The sequence below is a fragment of the Leucoraja erinacea genome, chromosome 5 (assembly GCF_028641065.1).
Source record: "Leucoraja erinacea ecotype New England chromosome 5, Leri_hhj_1, whole genome shotgun sequence".
In the NCBI taxonomy this organism is placed as follows: Eukaryota; Metazoa; Chordata; class Chondrichthyes; order Rajiformes; family Rajidae; genus Leucoraja; species Leucoraja erinaceus.
Genome location: NC_073381.1, coordinates 18,245,361 through 18,263,856, shown reverse-complemented (window position 1 = coordinate 18,263,856; position 18,496 = coordinate 18,245,361). Strand labels below are relative to the sequence as shown.

Genomic DNA, 18,496 nt, shown 5'->3' with positions numbered 1-18,496 from the left:
AAGCACCGGAAATTCTGTATAATTGATGTTTAATATATGTTTTTGTTTGCCCGTGTCTATATGGTGCTGCTGCAAGCAATATTTTCATTGTACCTGTACTTCACTGTGCATATGCTTATATATGACAATAAACTCCTTGACTTGAGAATCTTACTTCTCTTCAAAGTATTGGCCATGACATCTGGGAGGGAATGTGAAACTTGAATTGATTGTTTTTGAAAACTGTCATTTCCACCACTCACTCAGAACGGGCATTTTCATGTAGTGATCAGATCTAGCTCTAAACCAGTTAGTTACCTTGTCTCTTACCTTCCAGCAGTGATTACAGTACAATGACTTTGAAGCACATAGTATTTTTAATGAAGGCATGGTATAAATTTTACTTTATTGGTTCATTTCCACTCTAACAGTATTCTGTACTACTCATAATAATACAGAGATTCTGCATAGTAAAGACAGTGAGCATAATCCCACCTTACAAACGCTCATAAGGTATTGATCAATTCTTATCAAAATCATTATTCAATTGTTGTGCAGAACGCTTTCTTTCAGCAGATGCTGGGGGATTTATGAGTCCATGATTGCTCTTCTTAATTGAGAAATTCCGTTTTTTTCTACACGTCCCAAGAGAAGATTGACTGTGCAAAACACAAAATGCTGCAAGGAACTCAGCGAGTCAGGCATCCTCTGGGGAGGGAATGAATAGGCGACACTTTGGGTCGGAACCCTTCATCACACTGCGACAAGAGTTTTACGGAATCATTTCATCATATTTACAGGAATATTTACTGGAACTCCACCAAAATTCCTAGCTTTTGCATTTCTCCCTTTGCAGCCTCACAGTATCAAACTGTTTAAGCCATTATCAGGCCCATGACAACTAGCAATAGGGTTTAATTATGATAAATGTGGGATCTACATTTCAAATTCAAATAGCAATGCAAGAAAGACATTCATTGTTGTAGCACCTCTCATGACCTCAGGATATCCCAATGTCATTTGCAATAAAATAAAAATACAGCCAAATGCCAAAGCTGGGGAAGTGCTGTATTGTCAGAGGTACTATCTTTCATTTGAGATATTCAGTCGAGGCCCTGTCTGCTCTACTCGGGTGATTAGCAAAATCTCCGGCACTATGAAAGGACAGGGGAGAATCTCCCCAATGATCAGGTCAACATTTATCCCTCGGGCAGCATGGCTGGAGCATATCATCTGACCATTCATTTTGTTTGCAGTGTGTGGGATCTTGCTGCGTTCCCTACATTACCACAGTGACAACATTTCAAAAGTAATCCATCAGCTGTGAGGCACTTTGAGACGTCCTGAGGATATGATAAGCTGCTTTATATAAGCAAGTTCTGTCTCACTGCCGAATTGTGGATCAAAACAGCAAGCTTGGAATGCCTGGGTTCGAGGGAAAAAGCAGACAGAAGTGAAGGTTTGAGATTTTAAAATGAAAACTTAAATGCAGTTCATGCATTGAATGTACCTGCCTTTTCCTATAATCGAAGCTCGTAAGAATGGCTCAACTCACATGACTGGTGGGCTGTTTTTACACTGGGACTATGTTACCTCTTAGATCCATTATCCTAAGTCATGGCAGATTTCTCCAGATTTTTATGCTTATTTCCCTCTACATATAGTTGTAGCCATTTACAATTTACAGTTTCTCTACCCTTTTTGTTTCCTTGCAGCATGTCCATCCCTTTTATCAAGTGCTACCCTCCCCTTTGTTCAATCATTCCTGTGCTCCAATCAATTCACGTTTGCTCTTTCCCAGTCCATTCTTTTCAACAGTTCCATAGTATCTTTTAAAAACTCTTGAATCTTTCAACATCTGTTAGTTATGATGAGACTGAACCAACCGATGCAGCAACGTTGTTTTTCTGTTCACTCTGTGTCCACAGCAATTTCTGTTTTTATTTCAGATTTCCAGTTTCCAAGGTTTTTATTTATTATTCCTGCTTTGTACTTACTGCATAATCTCATAGCTGTTGGTTGAAGTTGATGGTTCCTTGCTGTGCTCTGAAGATGCTACGTCTTGCCGAGTGCATCCTTCATGCCGAAAATAAACTTGCAAAGACTGCAAAGAAGAAATGAAGAGGGTTTCTTACAATGGTGGGAGGAAGCTCACTTACAACAAAAACACTGACTCCTCGCCATTGAGTTGCATGTCTTGATTGTGTTGTTTATTTTACGCAGTTGACAAAGGTGCCCTCTTGTGTACATTCTCTGGTACAGCTAATCCCATTCTGATCCAATCTGGCTGCATAGCGTTGTTGTGAAATGTCAAGCCTTCTGATGTTTGAATGTAAAATGCTCGTGTTAGACACATGAAAACAGATGGTCCATTAATGTAATGCGATTAAATCAGTGCTGCAGTCTGTAGTTTCAATGTAAAACTATTACATTTGCCAATCATTTTTGTCCATATTGAAGTATGGTAGAGAAGATTTAATAACGTCGGCATTTATATTGGGCATTAAGAATCAGAGTGATTTTGCCCACCCTTGTTTGATTTTCAATTCTTCAGACATGGGCTCTAATTTTGCTTGTGTTTTCATTTTGTTCCAGTTGCATCTGGTCATAAACGGCCAAAAGATGCTCAGGGAGGAAGTTCAACGAAGAAGCAAAAACGCAGCCACAAACGATCAGGGATCAACAATAAAAAGAAAAGTCAAACTGGTGAGGATATCTAATTGTTACTACTTTTATAAAAACATTGTGTGTGTTTTCTTCTGACTATGAGCATGCTCACTCAAGAAGAAAATACAGAAAAACAATGGAAGTATTCAATGAAGCAATGCTGGAAATGTCCAGCAGTTCAGACATCATCTGAGGGAGAGAAATTGAGTTAATGTTTCAAGTTGACAATTTTCAATTCATTTCTTGGATCAGTTAAGGGCCTGTCCCTCTTTCCCGAGTTACTCAGGAATTCTCCCGAGTTTTCCCCTTGATTCAAACTCGGAGAACGTCCGTAGCGAGGCTATAGGAGTCCGTAGATATATCGTTGCGGCTCGTTATGCCAGACGTAGGTACTCGGGGCATCAGGTAAGTCGGGACGTTTTTTCCAGCCCGATAAAAAATGTCCACGAGTAAAAAGATAGCCCGGAGGAGGAGTTCGTAGATCACAAAAATCTTGATTTTTTTTTTTTACGGTCCTTTCAACTCGGCAAATAACTCGGGAAAGTGGGACAGGCCCTTTACGCTGCTACTTTCTCCATCACACTCTATTTCATTTCAGATTAGATACACAGTTTCTTGCCCAGAGTCGGCGAATTGTGGACCAGAGGACATAGGTTTAAGGTGAAGGGGAAAAGACTTAATAGGAATCTGAGGGGTAACTTTCTCACACAAAGGGTGGTGGGTGTATGGAACAAGCTGCCAGAAGGGGTAGTTGAGGCTGGGTCTATCCCAACGTTTAAGAAACAGTACATCCAAATAGTATTCATCCAATACAATGGGGTTTTTTTTTTTGTTTTACACAATAATCTTCTATGTGGGATTTTATCACCTTCCTGAAAATCTAAGTACAGCATGTCCACTGATTTTCCTTTATCTTATTCCTCCAGTTACATCCTCAAAAAAAACATCTGTAGATTTGTCAAACACAATTCCCTTTCAGAATGCAGTACGTGTCAGCCTTGCCAGAAAGTTACACGATTTGTGAATGAATAATCATAACCATTTATTTGGTGGCTTACTGCCAGTTTTGTCTGCGCTCAGAACATATTCCTTCACTCTATCCATTGTATAGGATGGACAACAATAAGAGGAGAGACTTGCTGGAATTATTTATTCCCTATAATTTTTTTGTTTCTGACTGCGATCAGAACATATGTCTGCGCGTAGTTTGCGCGTTCTATCCCGTGACTGTATAGGATTCCCCCGGGTGCTCTGGGTTTTCTCAACACACTCCAAAGACGTAGAGACAGGTTGCTTTGGAAAATTGTAATTGTCCCTAGTGTGTAAATTGTCCTATAATTCGCTGGTCAACGCGGACTTTGGTAAACCTGATTCTCTGACTTTGTCTATATTATTGCTACTTGTTTTGTTTTAGTTTGACTGGAGGAGGTTTAAACCATCTTAGGATGTAATGTGAATATTTTTTTACTTTTCTACCACATTTAATAGACCACACAATTTCCTAACTGCTCCCATACCAGTTCTTTAAAAACATCACATCAATTGATACCAATCTCCTGGCCTGACCCTGGGAGCTTGCTGTTTCCCCACACTCTCTTTAATGTTTTTTACCATCAATTTAATAGTGGAACAAGATCTTGGATTGCAGCAAAGTCCAGGCTAATTCAACAAACCTTAAATCATAGAAGTGCACAGAGGTATATTGAGCATATGCCAGCACATTGTATAGCAATTCAATCGCCCTCCTGCTCCTTTTCGATGGAGGTCCAAATTGTATTCCATCAATGGTCTATCCAATTTACTTTTGAAAGCCTCTGTTAACCCTTGCTGGTGTAAATCCTATATGTGCAGAAGAAAATGTTTTTTGTTTACATACCTTCTGTATCCCTTGCCTATCACTTTAAATCTGAAACATATTCCCTTGAATAAGAGTAGCTACTTTCTATTTACCTATCTAAATCCCACGTGATATGTACAACATCTCTCAACATTTCACTCCAAGAGGCATAACTTCATCTAACCTTGTGGCTGAAATCTTTCACCCCTAAAACCATTCTGGTAAATCTCTACTGTACTCTTTTGAGTACATTCACATTTTTCCTGTGGTATCCACGAAGCTGCCTCTGGTTTCCGGCCCCTTGGTGGGCCGAAGATTTCAGATTCAGATTCAGATTCAAACTTTATTGTCATTGTGCAGTGTACAGTACAGAGACAACGAAATGCAGTTAGCATCCCCCTAGAAGAGCGACATAGAATATGAGCAATAAATAAATATATTTATGTGCATACAGTCATAGTAGTGCAATTATTTTTTTACTGGTGGAAGGAGTGTCGGGGGGGGGGGTGATAGGCAATCACAGAGGTACAGTGTTGAGTAATGTAACAGCCGCAGGGAAGAAGCTGTTCCTGGACCTGCTGGAGAGACCTGTAGCGCCTCCTGGATGGTAGGAGGGTAAACAGTCTGTGGTTGGGGTGAAAGACCTGTTTCCACGCTGTATCCCGAAAACTAAGTACTGAGACCCTACCTGCCCTCACAGGTTTTTGCAAAGAATCCTAAGTCACTAATTCAGCAATAGCCTTGTTACCTGGCAAGTATTTATCCTTCTATCAACATCGGTTTATGGAAAGATCATCCAGTGATTTATCTTGTCACTTTATTGGAGTTTATTATGCCCTACACTGCAAGGGCCAGGAAGCGAGCGGGTAAGAGGGTAAGATCATCTCTGACCCCTCTCACCCTGGCCACAAACTCTTTGAATCACTTCCCTCTGGAAGGCGACTCTGGACTGTCAAAGCTGCCACAGCCAGACATAAAAACAGCTTTTTTTCCACGAGTAGTTGCTCTACTCAATAACCAAAAATCTGTAGACTCCTTTCGCTCTGATATTTTATTTAATTCACATGTTTAATCAATAATGTTTTATTATTAATGTTTAGTATTTCATGTATCTTCTTCCATATACATCAATGATTTGGATGAAGGGATTCAAAGTAACATTAGCAAATTTGCAGATGACACAAAGCTGGGTGGCAGTGTGAACTGTGAGGAGCATGCTATGAGAATGCAGGGTGACTTGGACAAGTTGGGGGAGTGGGCAGATGCGTGGCAGATGAAGTATAATGTGGATAAATGTAAGGTTATCCACTTTGGTATCAAAATCAGGAAGGCAGATTACTATATAAATGGCATCAAGTTGGGAAAAGGAGAAGTACAACGGGATCTGGGGGTCCTTGTTCATCAGTCTACAAAAGTAAACATGCAGGCACAGCAGGCAGTGAAGAAAGCGAATGGCATGTTGGCCTTTATAACAAGAGAAGTCGAGTATAGGGTGATTTCACTAAAGGTCACTGGAGCGTAGATCCGCACCCACGTGACCAAAATTCTCAAGTGGAGGACACTCGAGGGTTCGGTACATGTTAGTGGATGGGAAAAAACGCATTTTCCCACCCGTTAGAAACATAGAAAACGGCGAGGTTGTGAGCTGCAATTTACTGTGCCAGTCGGGGTGACCGTGAGGCACAGCTACCTAGATTTACAGGGGGAAAAAAAGATAGCAAATAAGGTAAATTCAAGAGGGAACTGAAGGTAGAAAACCAGCGGAAATGAACAGCCGACATTTGCCGTGGATATTTACAGGTCCAAAATATCGGGAATTATCGCGTTTGCTCGCTGAATTTATCAAAAGTAAGGAATTATTAACTTTATATGCTGAGAGAATGGAGCGGCTGGGCTTGTACGCTCTGGAGTTTAGAAGGATGAGAGGTGATCTTTTTGAAACATATAAGAATGTTAGGGGTTTGGACATGCTAGAGGGAGGAATCATGTTCCCGATGTTGGGGGAGTCCAAAACCAGATGCCACAGTTTAAGAATAAGGGGTAAGCCATTTAGAACAAAGACGGGGAAACACTTTTTCTCACAGAGTTGTGAATCTGTGGAATTCTTTGCGGTGGAGGCCAGTTCTCTGGATACTTTCAAGAAAGAGCTAGATAGGGCTCTTAAAGATAGTGGAGTCAGGGGATATGGGGAGAAGGCAAGAACGGGGTACTGATTGGGGATGATCAGCCATGATCACATTGAATGGCGGTGCTGGCTCAAAGGGCCGAATGGCACCTATTGTCTATTGTATTGTTCCTAACTGTCATTAGGTCATGGTGTCACTTGTGGGCAGAGGACCAAGGCAAATTCCTTGTTTGTGAATACTTGGCCAATGAACATTCATTCATTCATTCAAATTTATGGGCTACATTTCCAGTTATGCAAAATTTATTGTGCTTCACAAATAGCACTTGGGGTACCCTGAGGCCACAAAAGGTAGTATGTAAATGCATTTTTATCTTTCCCTGTACAGCAAACAGTAGTGATAGTGAGGAGATGTCTGCGGGTGAAAATACTGCCAAATCTGTACAAGTGAAGAACAATTCCTCCGTCGTACCAGCGGCAATCAATTCTCTGCCAGGAAGTACATCTGCCACCAAAGTACTGACCCTCGGAAAATCTCCTCTGAACGGGGAGAAGAATGCCACCCAGGAACAGGGCAGCAGGTCTTCCAGAACATACAAATGGAGTATTCAGATGGGTGAGTCTGTCTCTGACAGTAAAGTAATTCAAGTAGATTCTTCTTGCATAGTAAAGCGGAAAGACAAGTTTGGGGTATTATTTAAACTTTTAACCCTTCTTTCCTACCCTCCTTTCTCAGTCTGATCTTTAATATTCCACAATTACAGCAGTGAAACCAGGTAATTCCCGTCTTTTGAATAGACTGCAAATCAGCTGTGATGGCTAATGGAAAGTAAACCGTTAGACAACTGACTCCTCCTTGTGGCACCGATGTGTACAACAACTCTGTAATCATGTCCATATCGATCTGCAGAGTATGAAATATCCTTAAGTTATTTCTCATCAGAAATATATTCAACGGGGTTCAGGGCCTAGAGAATTTTACTCACAATAACAAAGTTACTTTTCCATAGAATTTTCAACACATAGGCCTTTTTAATAGCTGCAAATGTATCTTTATTTATACTCCAAACTAAAATTACTAAAGGCTGTATTGTTTAATCATTGCACAAATGTCAATAGAGAGATTATTGTTAATAAGGGAGTTCGGTATTCCGAGAAATGCAAGGAATCGTGGGATTTGTCAAAGGTCACTCACTATAAAGAAAAAGCGAATGAAGCGCTGACTCTATAAACTGTGTATAAATTCTTATCATTATTCATGCTTTATGTGTAAAAATATATTTAATCTGAGGAACAGGGTGCCAGGTAGCGGGAGAGCGGGGTGTAACAGCGAGAGAGATGGGGCCGATGCAAGTGGGAGACGGGGAGAGACTGGACCGACGGAGAGACAGTCTCAGCAGCTACGAGCACACAGATCCGCGGCTCATCCGCAGCCACAATCGAACCCAGGTTCCCGGCGCCACAAGTGCGGCCGAACCGCTACCGCTCCGGGTCGCCCCTGGACTGCCGGTCAACCCGGCGGGACAGTCCAGGGCTGTCGGGCAACCCGGCGGGACAGGCAGAGCCGAGCTGGAGCCACGCCTCCCCCACCAAGTCCGGGACCGCCAGGGCCATCCCCAGACAGGAACGGGACACCCGGGAGGGGACGGGGATAGCCCAGCAGCAACTCAACAGCGCCCGCAGCGCTGGAGACCCGGGCCAGACCCCGACCATGGACGAAACGCAAGCCTGCACACAACGCAGCACCACAGTTGCTGAGAATGTTTATAGCAAGTGACCTATGACCTGGGCATGAGCAGTCGGAATACCGAACTCGCCTATTGCAGGGCCCATCCTCGGTGAAACTGACAAACATTTCATGAGAGATTATGCTGCCTGATTACAGCGGAGGATGTTCCATCGAATCACTTTTTATCGAGACAGCAGTTTTTCTGCTTGTTAATTTCCAAAGTAACTTTTAAGTGGTTCTCTAGTTCCCAATAGAAATCGTGTTACAACCAATTTAGTCCACAATCGACTGGATAACATGCAAACAAAAGCTTTTCACTGTGTCTCGGTACTCTAATAATAACAATAATAAACCAAACCAAACCACAATGCAAATGGAGATTCCTAAATCATTAATGGTGTTATATCCGATTTGCATTATGAAAATATGCATTATAGTAGAACTACCTTTACTTAATTTTGCAACATGAACTTATTCCCTTCTTTTAGCTCCATCATGAAGTAGTCTATGTTTTAGAAATCCAGGCAGATATACCTTTGTAATGTACTATGTCACTATGGATATAATTCTTGCTGGCGTGCATCTACTTAAGGCAACCTCACTGGACAATTTGTTGCTAATCTCTGCAACTAAGCTTACTTGTGAAAACTGTTACTATTGATGAGAATCGTACCTTTATCACTATGAGCTGGTGTACACTATCCGTCTTGTAAATTGCGCTTACACACCTGCACTTGGTAATCTTCACTCTTTAAACCCCACCTTTTCAAGTAAGCATTAGGTAATGTGTTAAGATTGCTAATGTGACTCGGTGCCAAATGTGATTGGCTAACGTTCCAGTGACATTTGTTACATTAAAGCTGCCATATCAATGAAAATTGCTGTTGATGTGTTCAAGATCGCTAATGTTTCAAATAAGTGATTACCACATACATGTGTAATGTAAACCTTTCCATGGGACAAGAAAAACACTATATCCCAATTGCATTCTCTAACGTTTGTCCTGGAACCTTCAGACAAAAATCTGTGTCAGGAAAAAAAATCCAATCTTTCACTCCAATGCTTCTGCCAGTAAGTTAAAGTCTGCCACCTGGTTACTAGTACCTGTCTTCTAGGAATTATATTCTGCTTATTCACTCCAATATAGGCCCTTAGCAATTTTATATATCTCAATAAAATCTTTCATCGAACTCCTTTATTTTCCAAAGGAATAAAATACTTGTCCACCCAGTTTGCCTCTCCACTACCTTCAGGTTGCTTCTAGCACAGACAATGGACAATGAAAGAAAAACTTCCCATAGGAAGGCATTTTCATTTATAACATGGGAGTCAATGTTATATGAGAAAAAGGGAAATTGCGATTGGGGAAATCACGTTGTGCTTATATACAGTTCCTTTAACAACCTCAAAATGTTCCAAAATAAATAACAGCCAATTAGTTGCTCTCTAGGACTGCAACCCCTCCTAACATGGGGATACACTGCACCTTCCCAGGCTGCATTTTATTTGCCACTGTTACCACACCAATGCATGTTATTTATTATTTTAACGCCTCTGTCTTCAGCTGATGTTGAGAATATGAATGGTGTGGAACGCATCGCATTTCTTCAAGAGAAGCTACAAGAGATCAGGCGACATTACCTCTCCCTAAAATCAGAGGTGGCCTCTATTGACAGAAGAAGAAAGCGCATGAAAAAGAAGGACCGTGATAGTAAGTTGAGAAGTACCCTACACTCTCACAATTTGTATGGTCCTGTAGGGTAAAGCAGATTAGGGTATTGAATCTGCTGTACAAATAGAGATGTGTTTGCAAGTAGAGTCATGACTTGTCCTGGAACAATGAAAGGAGGGTATGTTGCAGGTAGTCCCTGTATAACTATCTGATCTTATTGTCCAAGCAGACACTGAGCAAAGAAGCAGGGAATGGAGATTTAAAAAGCCCTTTAGATATCCATCAGCGGAGAACCAAGTCTCTGTGTTCTACAATGAGGCTCATTGTAATAGGCTGGCACCATAATTTGGGAGAGGGGGAAATCAAGAGTTGCGAATGTATAGACCCTTTAACAACCTCAATACGTCCCAAAATAAATAAGTCAAAATGTAGTGTATAGAAAACGTGGCAATCAATTTATGAACAGCTAGATGCCATAAAATGTGGATACAAGGAACTGCAGATGCTGGTTTACAAAAAAAGACACAAAGTGCTGGAGTAACACTGGGTCAGGATATCCATGTCCTCCAGAGATGCTGCCTGATCTGCTGGGTTACTCCAACACGGTGTCTTTTTTTGCTGCAGTTTGGATGAGGGGGGACCTCATTGAAATGTACCGAATAGATAAAGACGGATAGAGTGGATGTGGAGAGGATGTTTCCACTAGTGGGATTGTCTAAGACAGAAGGTCATAGCCTCAGAATTAAAGGATGTTCCTTTAAGATGGAGATGAGGAAGAATTTCTTTAGTCAGAGGTTGGTGAATCTGTGGAATTCTTTGCCACAGAAGGCTGTGAAGGCCATCAATGGATATTTTTAAGGCAGAGGTAGATAGATTCTTGATTAGTACGGGGGGCAGAGGTTATGGGGAGAAGGCAGGAGAATGGGGTTAGGAGGCAGAGATAGCTCAGCTATGATTGAATGGTGGAGTAGACTTGCTGGGCCGAATGGCCTAATTCTGCTCCTATCACTTATGACCTCCTTTATTTCTTTAACTGTCTATCTCCTTTCTGGACTGGATCTGAGAGTACTGCAGTGCTTTGATCATATTAGCTGAAGGATTACTTGCCTCCTATTCCAAGCTGTTTCATGTGCACTTAGTCCAATGTTGCTATTGCATTTGGTTGACTGCTCATTTTCCAGTGGATCAAGTGCTGCTGCAGGCATGCCCTCTGCACTCTGATTGTGCCCTTGGCCTGACATAATGGTAGATTGAGAGGTATGTCAGCCATGAAGTGGCCTGGAAGGGTACACTCTGTGCCCTTGTTGACGATGGTGTTCCCTTTGAGTGTTGTTCAACATGAAAGAGCACAGATTCCTTGGTTGAGGGAAGATGGTAGGTGGTAATTAGGAGGAGGGATCCGTGACCATATTTGATCTAATACTACGAGACTTTGTGGAATCTGAAGTGAATGTTGATTACTTCCGAAGCTGCACTCTCTTGCCTGTACAGCCATTCTGATGGATCTGTGCTGCTGATTAAGCCAAACTTTTTTAGGAATTGCTGAAGGGGTTGAGTGCCACATTGTCTGCAAGCTATGGCTCTATGATGATGGCTGTTGCTCGACTTGTCTGGGGCACAGCACTCCCAGTATACAAACCCAGAGGAGTGAGGTGGATTTTGCAAAGTTCAGTGGGTAGGGAGTGACTTTGCTATGTCTGAATTCAATGCCAAGGTAAATGCCAGGTGATTTGCCTAGATCTGTCCCTCGTTTGTTAAGCCTTTTCAGAGCAATTATGTTATTGCAATATTGCTTGTATATGTTTTATTGATGTTGGTTTTTGGATACTGGGTCGAACTTCCATGCTTTTTCTCATATTGTACCATGGGATCTGATACATCTCATGGAGTCAGAGGGATACAGCACTAAAGCAGGCCCTTAGACCACCAAGTCTGCACCCTACCACTCATCCTGATAGCCATATATATTTTTGTTATTATCATCCCCACATTCCCATCAACTCCCTCAGATTCTACTACTTAGCCACAGATTAGGGGTAATTTACAATGCCAATTGAGATACCAACCTGCATGACTTTGGGGGGGAACTGGAACACCCGGAAGAAACCCACACAGTCATAGGGAGACCATGCATCTCCCCGCCCACAGACACTACCGGAGGTCAGGACCATAGGGCATCAACTCTACCAGCTACTCCATTTACCTGCAGGTAGATACAAATGCCAGCACAAGGCAGAGACTGCTCTCCACTGTCCTGGGTAATGTTTGTTTCTCAATTATCACCAAGGCAGACTATCTGGCTTACCATCTCGGTGTTTATGCAATAATTCTGGGCACACTTTGATCATTATTTTTCCTGTGTAACAAACCAATAATAGCTTCTTCAAAAAAACGTCCTTGTCTGTAAAGTCCTTTGACATGTCGGGGGTTTTTAACTGCTCATATATATAAATGCAGTAATTTTATTTCAGTTTTATGTACAAATTTGCTTGGGAAGATGTTCAAGGATGTCTTTTGTTTTCCCTAATCTGCAGCAAATGCGACTGTGACGACGGCATCCTCCTCTTCCTCGCCTTCATCCAGTTCTCTCACAGCAGCCGTTATGTTAACGCTGGCCGACCCGTCCGTATCCAACTCATCACAGAATGGGCTGTCGGTAGAATGTAGGTGATGAAAGGACCTCCCGACGCACAGTGCACTTAAACGGCTCCCGGGGCTACTTTTATTTTATTTTTTATTATTAATATTTTTTTTTAAAAGAGACGCTGGATAGAGGCACAAAGAAAAAATACAAAGCAAAATAACAATTCAACTAGCGCTGTACGCCACAAGAAAAACTGCTTCTCAGCAAAACTAACAGCACTTAAGTGCACTTTCATGAAGATGTAGAAGTACAATTTAGTGTTCTGTCGGAGCAATAACCATTTGCAGTCTGCCTGGGAATCTTGTAACTGTTGATGGACGGGCCTACCATTATTTGTTTTGTGGGTGGGAGTGCGGTTGCAAGAAGGACGTTTGCCTCTGTGTGTTCCTTGTTGGAAGATTCCATGCACAGCACACTATTTTACAGGGCCGATTTTAACCAGTTCAAGTAGTGTTGGCGAGATTTGTCTCTGCTACAGCCCCCTCCACCCCCACCCCACCTTACCATATCCTCCACTCCCATTGAAGCCGGACCACGTGACGATCTCTGGTGTTGATTTGATTCACTTTTACTGCACAAGCTTGCTGTTTCTTAAATGAATTTTACTGTTAAGGTTTTTAAAACTCAAAATGGAAAATTGCTTGCATTATTTTGTGTAACACAAGCACAGGTAATTCAAAGATCACAGCGGGCAGACAGTGGTGGAACATAGTGCTTTTGGCATCAGCCTTCAACGTGTAACCAAAATGCGGATGAGATTCCTTCCTGATTACTGCCTTGTGTTTACAGGTTCGATCTAGGGGAAAGGTTACTGTGAGTTTTCCCTGACCTGTTCAGTTGGAGAGGAAACCTATTTTGTCATTTTTATATAAAGTCATTGATATTTTTTCTTTAATTTTGATACAGAACATTTCGTCAAAAAATGAAAGAAAATACCTAACAAAAACTGTTTAAAAAAATCTTTAAAAGAACTGTGTATAGTGAACATTGTACTTGCCAGCCTAAAAGATATATTTATTCTAGGGAAATGATGACAAGTTATATTTTTGTGTTTTCTTTTCCTTGTAAATGAAAAGAGGATTTTTTTTCTTTTTCTGAAGACATGAATACTTGGTTTCTAATGTTTATTTTATCATCAACGAAGCAGTCCAAAACCTGGCTTTGTTCACATCTTGGCGATGTAGCAGCTGCCTATCTGCTCTCTTTGGGATCTGCTGTGATTATTAAGGTAGAGTCAAAGGATTTAAAATCAAGATACACAGTTCACAGCCATGCCCTGGAATAAACAAAAAATACCCTCTGCCTGTTTTTTTTGTTGTATGTAACAATAGGTCTTGTCTTTGTCCAACACATGTACTTACCAGTGAATCTTTACTTTTTATAATGCCTTTTGTATATTTAGAACACTCCCCTACCATCCACCCTGTCCCCACCCACCAACCCCCTTGGAATTGTATTTAAAGAGCAGTGCTATTAATGCACTGCACGTCTCTGTACAGACTGTTCACTGTTTTGATGATAACTTTGGTGTACCTTGATTCAAAGTTAGCATGTTGCTTTTTATCTTTTTTTAAAAAGTATCAAAAAGTGTTGACGGGGGTGTGTGTCTTTTGCAAGACCTGCAAGGTGGTTTTATGTTTGTAGCTGTTGGGTTTTCTTTGCCTCTGAATTAACACAGGATCTTTGTAGGAAAAGCCTATTCGTTTGGTCTGTGTAGCTTGTGCTCTTAAAAACAATTTTTGACAATGGTTTCAGAATATTTTGACCTTGTACATGACTGTAGGACCTTTGTTTGACAGCTCAATGTACTTTAAAAAGAACTTATTAAAAGTTATATAATATTTATTAGATTCCAAACAGATTGGAAATTATGTAATTTATTGTAAAAAAAATGTAAGCAAATTGAAAGGCTTCCATTTGAAATAAAATGCCATAGTTTGTGAAAGTTTTTTTTCTCGTACACCAAAATTGAAGTTATAGTTTAATACATGTGTTGCGTAACCAAGGTTTCAATTTGCAGTGTTAGCGTTCGACCTTTGTCCAGCACACAGCAACTGGGGAGTCACAAAAAAACACCGTCCCTAACTTCCCAAACCCTGGGGTTCTCAACTATGATACAACATATTCCTGGCAATTTCACCATGTTTCTCTCCTCTAACAGTCCTCCCTTTTGATCTATTTCAAAAACATAAAAAGGAGTATTTCAAAAATATGGGGAAAATCCGATTTTCCTGCTTCGATTTCCTGCTAACTAGAACAATCCTGGAGAATTAGTAACTCCCTCTGCCTCTCCACCTTCACCCAATTCCCCAACTCATATAACCAACACCCATAAATAGTTGCCCATTCGCTATAAACTTCTTTGATTCCACTTGAACATGTCTTTTATCTGCAGGGTTCAAACTGCTCACCCCTTGCATTCTCACATTTAAAGCTCTCATATTTCCTTATGTATAGATGGAAACCATCCAGTCTATCATCGGCGATCACTCGCTTGAATATGATTGTACTCCTGGTGGGCCCTTTCAGTGAGGCATGAGTTGGCTGAAGAGGCCAATGGAGCCACAGTTTTAGTATATCCCAACAAGTGCGTGACATCTTTTAACGTGAAATCTTTTAACCTAAAATACAAATATAACAGACGTATGGAAGATTGCAAACCCTTCCTTCTACTCATCAGTACATAAAACCTATACACGAATTAACTACTTTCTAGTGGACACTAAATTAATACCCTTCACAACTAACCCTAAATACCATAATATTACTATTTCCGATCATTCTCCGCTAACCTTTTCCTTAAAACTAGAAGGAATGTTTAATTAAAAAATCGTTCTGGAGGTTTAATCCTCAAATACTAAATAATCCGGTTGTTGTAAATACAAGAACAGATGGAACTATTTTTTGAGACCAATGATACCAAGATATCTTGCCCTCCTTACTATGGGAATCTTTTAAAGCTTTTATTAGAGGTTCTATCATTTCATATCAAGCATCTCAAAATAAAAAGAATAGGATGGAACAATTGCAATTAGAAGAACAGATTAGACAACTTGATTCAGAAAACGTGATAATCCGACTATAGATAAACACAACAAGATAGCAATATTGAAATTTAAGCTAAATTAAAATCTATCTGCAAGAGTTATTAGATTATTTCAAATTACAAAACAGGAAAATTTCGAATTCGGCGACAAACCACACAAACTTTTAGCACGCCAGCTGAGAAAATTTGAAAAGGACCATACTATCCTAAAAATTAAATCAGATAAAGGTGAACTGTTAACGCTTCCAAAAGACATTAATGAAAGATTTGCCAAATTTTATTAAAACTTATACATATCCAAAACATCAACAGAAAGCAGAAAAATTATAAACTTTCTTGACAACTGTAAACTTCCAACACTTAATCCGCTGGAACAAGAGGAATTAGGAGCACAGATTTCAATTAAAGAAATAGAAGAGACAAGTAATTCACTGAAGAACGGTAAAATACCAGGACCAGACGGGTTTAGTAGTGAATTTTATTAAAGATTTTATGAGGTAATTTCCCCATGTTTATACAATCTTTATACATATGCATTTCAAGAACAGACATTACCACAAACACTAGCTGAATCAACTATCACACTTATACCCAAAATAGATAAAGATCTAGAAGACCCGGGATCATACAGAGCAATCGCCCTGCTAAATACAGATCAGAAAATACTAGCGAAAACGTTGGCAAGAAGATTAAGTAAATACGTTAATAAATTACATTCGGATCAAACGGGATTGAAACCCAAGAGACACTCGTTTAATAATTTGAGACGCCTTTTTAACATAATGTACTCGCGCAGAACTAAAGAAGACTTATCAATTATTCAATTGGATGCAGAAAAAGCATTTGACCAAGTAGAATGGAAATATCTTTTCACAGTACTGCAAAAATTTCAGATGGGAGAAAATTTTATTTCGTGGATAAAATTGTTATATGATAAGCCGACTGACAGAATACTGGCTAACCATATACTCTCTCCTAAATTTCGGCCATCCAGAGGCAATAGACAGGGATGTGCATTATCACCCCTGTTATTTGCCCTTGCGATTGAACCTCTAGGGGAAAGTATAAGAGCACATCCGAACATTCACGGCTATAATACTAAATAAATAATAAAATATCATTATATGCAGATGATGTATTATTATATATCACCAATTCCCAAGTTAGCATTCCAAATATATCTTATAGAGGAATTCTGTTCCTTTTCAGGATATAGAATAAACTGGAACAAAAGTGAAATTATGGCAATAAAACCTCAAGAGCCGACACATCTTTTAAAATTCCCTTTCAGAATTGCTACGGAAAAAGTTAAATATCTGGGTGTTCAGGTAACCAGAAAATATACTTCTCTATTCAACGCAAACTTCCCGCCTTTAGTTACTAAATTAAACGCTCTTATTCAATTTTGGAAAACACTTCTGATTTCTCTAATAGGCAGAATAAATGCTGTAAAAATGATCTTCCTCCCACAAATTCCCTATTTATTTCAATCAATCAATCAATACCTACCTAAACATTTTTTTTAAAATCTTGATTCTCGGATTACAAACTTTATCTGGGATTATAAAACACATAGAATTCATAAACGACATCTATGTAAACCCAAAGAAATGGGCAGATTGGCTCTCCCCAATTTGTTATACTATTATTGGGCAACGGATATTAAAAATGTAATTTACTGGCTGGATAACTCATGCCAACAGGTAGACTGGTTAATAATGGAGAGAGAGAATTGCTCGCCTTTTAATATAGGCGCGATCCTTCTCTCCCCAACAAAGTTGAAGAACACACTATATGATAAAAATCCGATTATTCACGGCACGCTACGAATCTGGAGACAAGTAAAATCAACTTTTAAACTAAGAAATGTATCTCTTCTCTCACCAATAGCTAATAACCCTTTGTTCAAGCCATCTATTATAGATAAACGTTTACTTATTGGGAAAGACTAGGAATTAAAAAACTTGGAGATCTCTACAAGATGGGAACTCTCTGTCATTTCAGGAATTATTCGAAATACCACCTGAAAATTAATCAATATTTCAGATATCTTCAAATTCGAGACTATTTGAAAACATAGACCCATGACTACCAAACTCTGCTGCCAGATATTATTAGACAAATGTATGAATAGAAACTCGGAGTCAAACAATTTAACATCATATTTGTATAACACCCTTCTAAATATTGAAATCCCATCGTCAGACGCAATAAGAAGAGACTGGGAAGAGGAACTAGGCCTAAAAATTCCAAAAGACAGATGGGGAGAAAATCTTTTATGTATACACAACTGTTCGATTAAAGTTAGACATACTTTAATTCAATTTAAAACACTGCACAGACTCTACTATTCAGAGGAAGCGGACTTCACACTTCAGCAGTGTTTTGGAAACACTGACTGGAAGGCGTTTGCAGCCCAGGCCACCCTTGACTCTCACACGGACATTGATTCCTACACATCCTCTGTTCTGGACTTTATAAACTCCACCATCAATAGTGTCACCTCCCTCAAACAGGTGACCATATACCCGAATCAGAAGCCATGGATGAACAGCGAGGTCAGGCTACTGCTGAAAGCACGGGACACCGCTTTCAGGTCAGGCGATGCTCGAGCCTACAGTTCATCCAGGGCTAACCTGAAGAGGGGCATCAGGAAGGCCAAGCACTGCCATAAGCTCAGGATCGAGGAGCACTTCAACAACAACTCCGACCCCCGACGCATGTGGCAAGGCATCCAGGCCATCAGGGACTACAGACCCTCCAACATCACCCCCACATCCAGCGACGCCTCCTTCCT

The 18,496-nt window shown here is 40.3% G+C and overlaps 1 protein-coding gene across 3 annotated transcripts in view; it reads left to right on the top strand.

The window, feature by feature from the left end:
* Nucleotides 1-14,557, top strand: part of arid4b (AT-rich interaction domain 4B) — a 136,630-nt gene extending 122,073 nt beyond the window's left edge. Inside the window, exons 21-24 of one of the 3 annotated variants that reach the window (XM_055635149.1) lie at nt 2,575-2,685; nt 6,997-7,224; nt 9,902-10,048; nt 12,544-14,557. In XM_055635149.1, the coding sequence (XP_055491124.1) occupies nt 2,575-2,685; nt 6,997-7,224; nt 9,902-10,048; nt 12,544-12,680 (623 nt within the window). In that variant the 3' untranslated portion in view covers nt 12,681-14,557. The remainder of the gene's footprint in view (nt 1-2,574; nt 2,686-6,996; nt 7,225-9,901; nt 10,049-12,543) is intronic. The other 2 variants (XM_055635148.1, XM_055635150.1) reach the window with 2 other exon arrangements.
* Nucleotides 14,558-18,496: the final 3,939 nt, after the last annotated feature.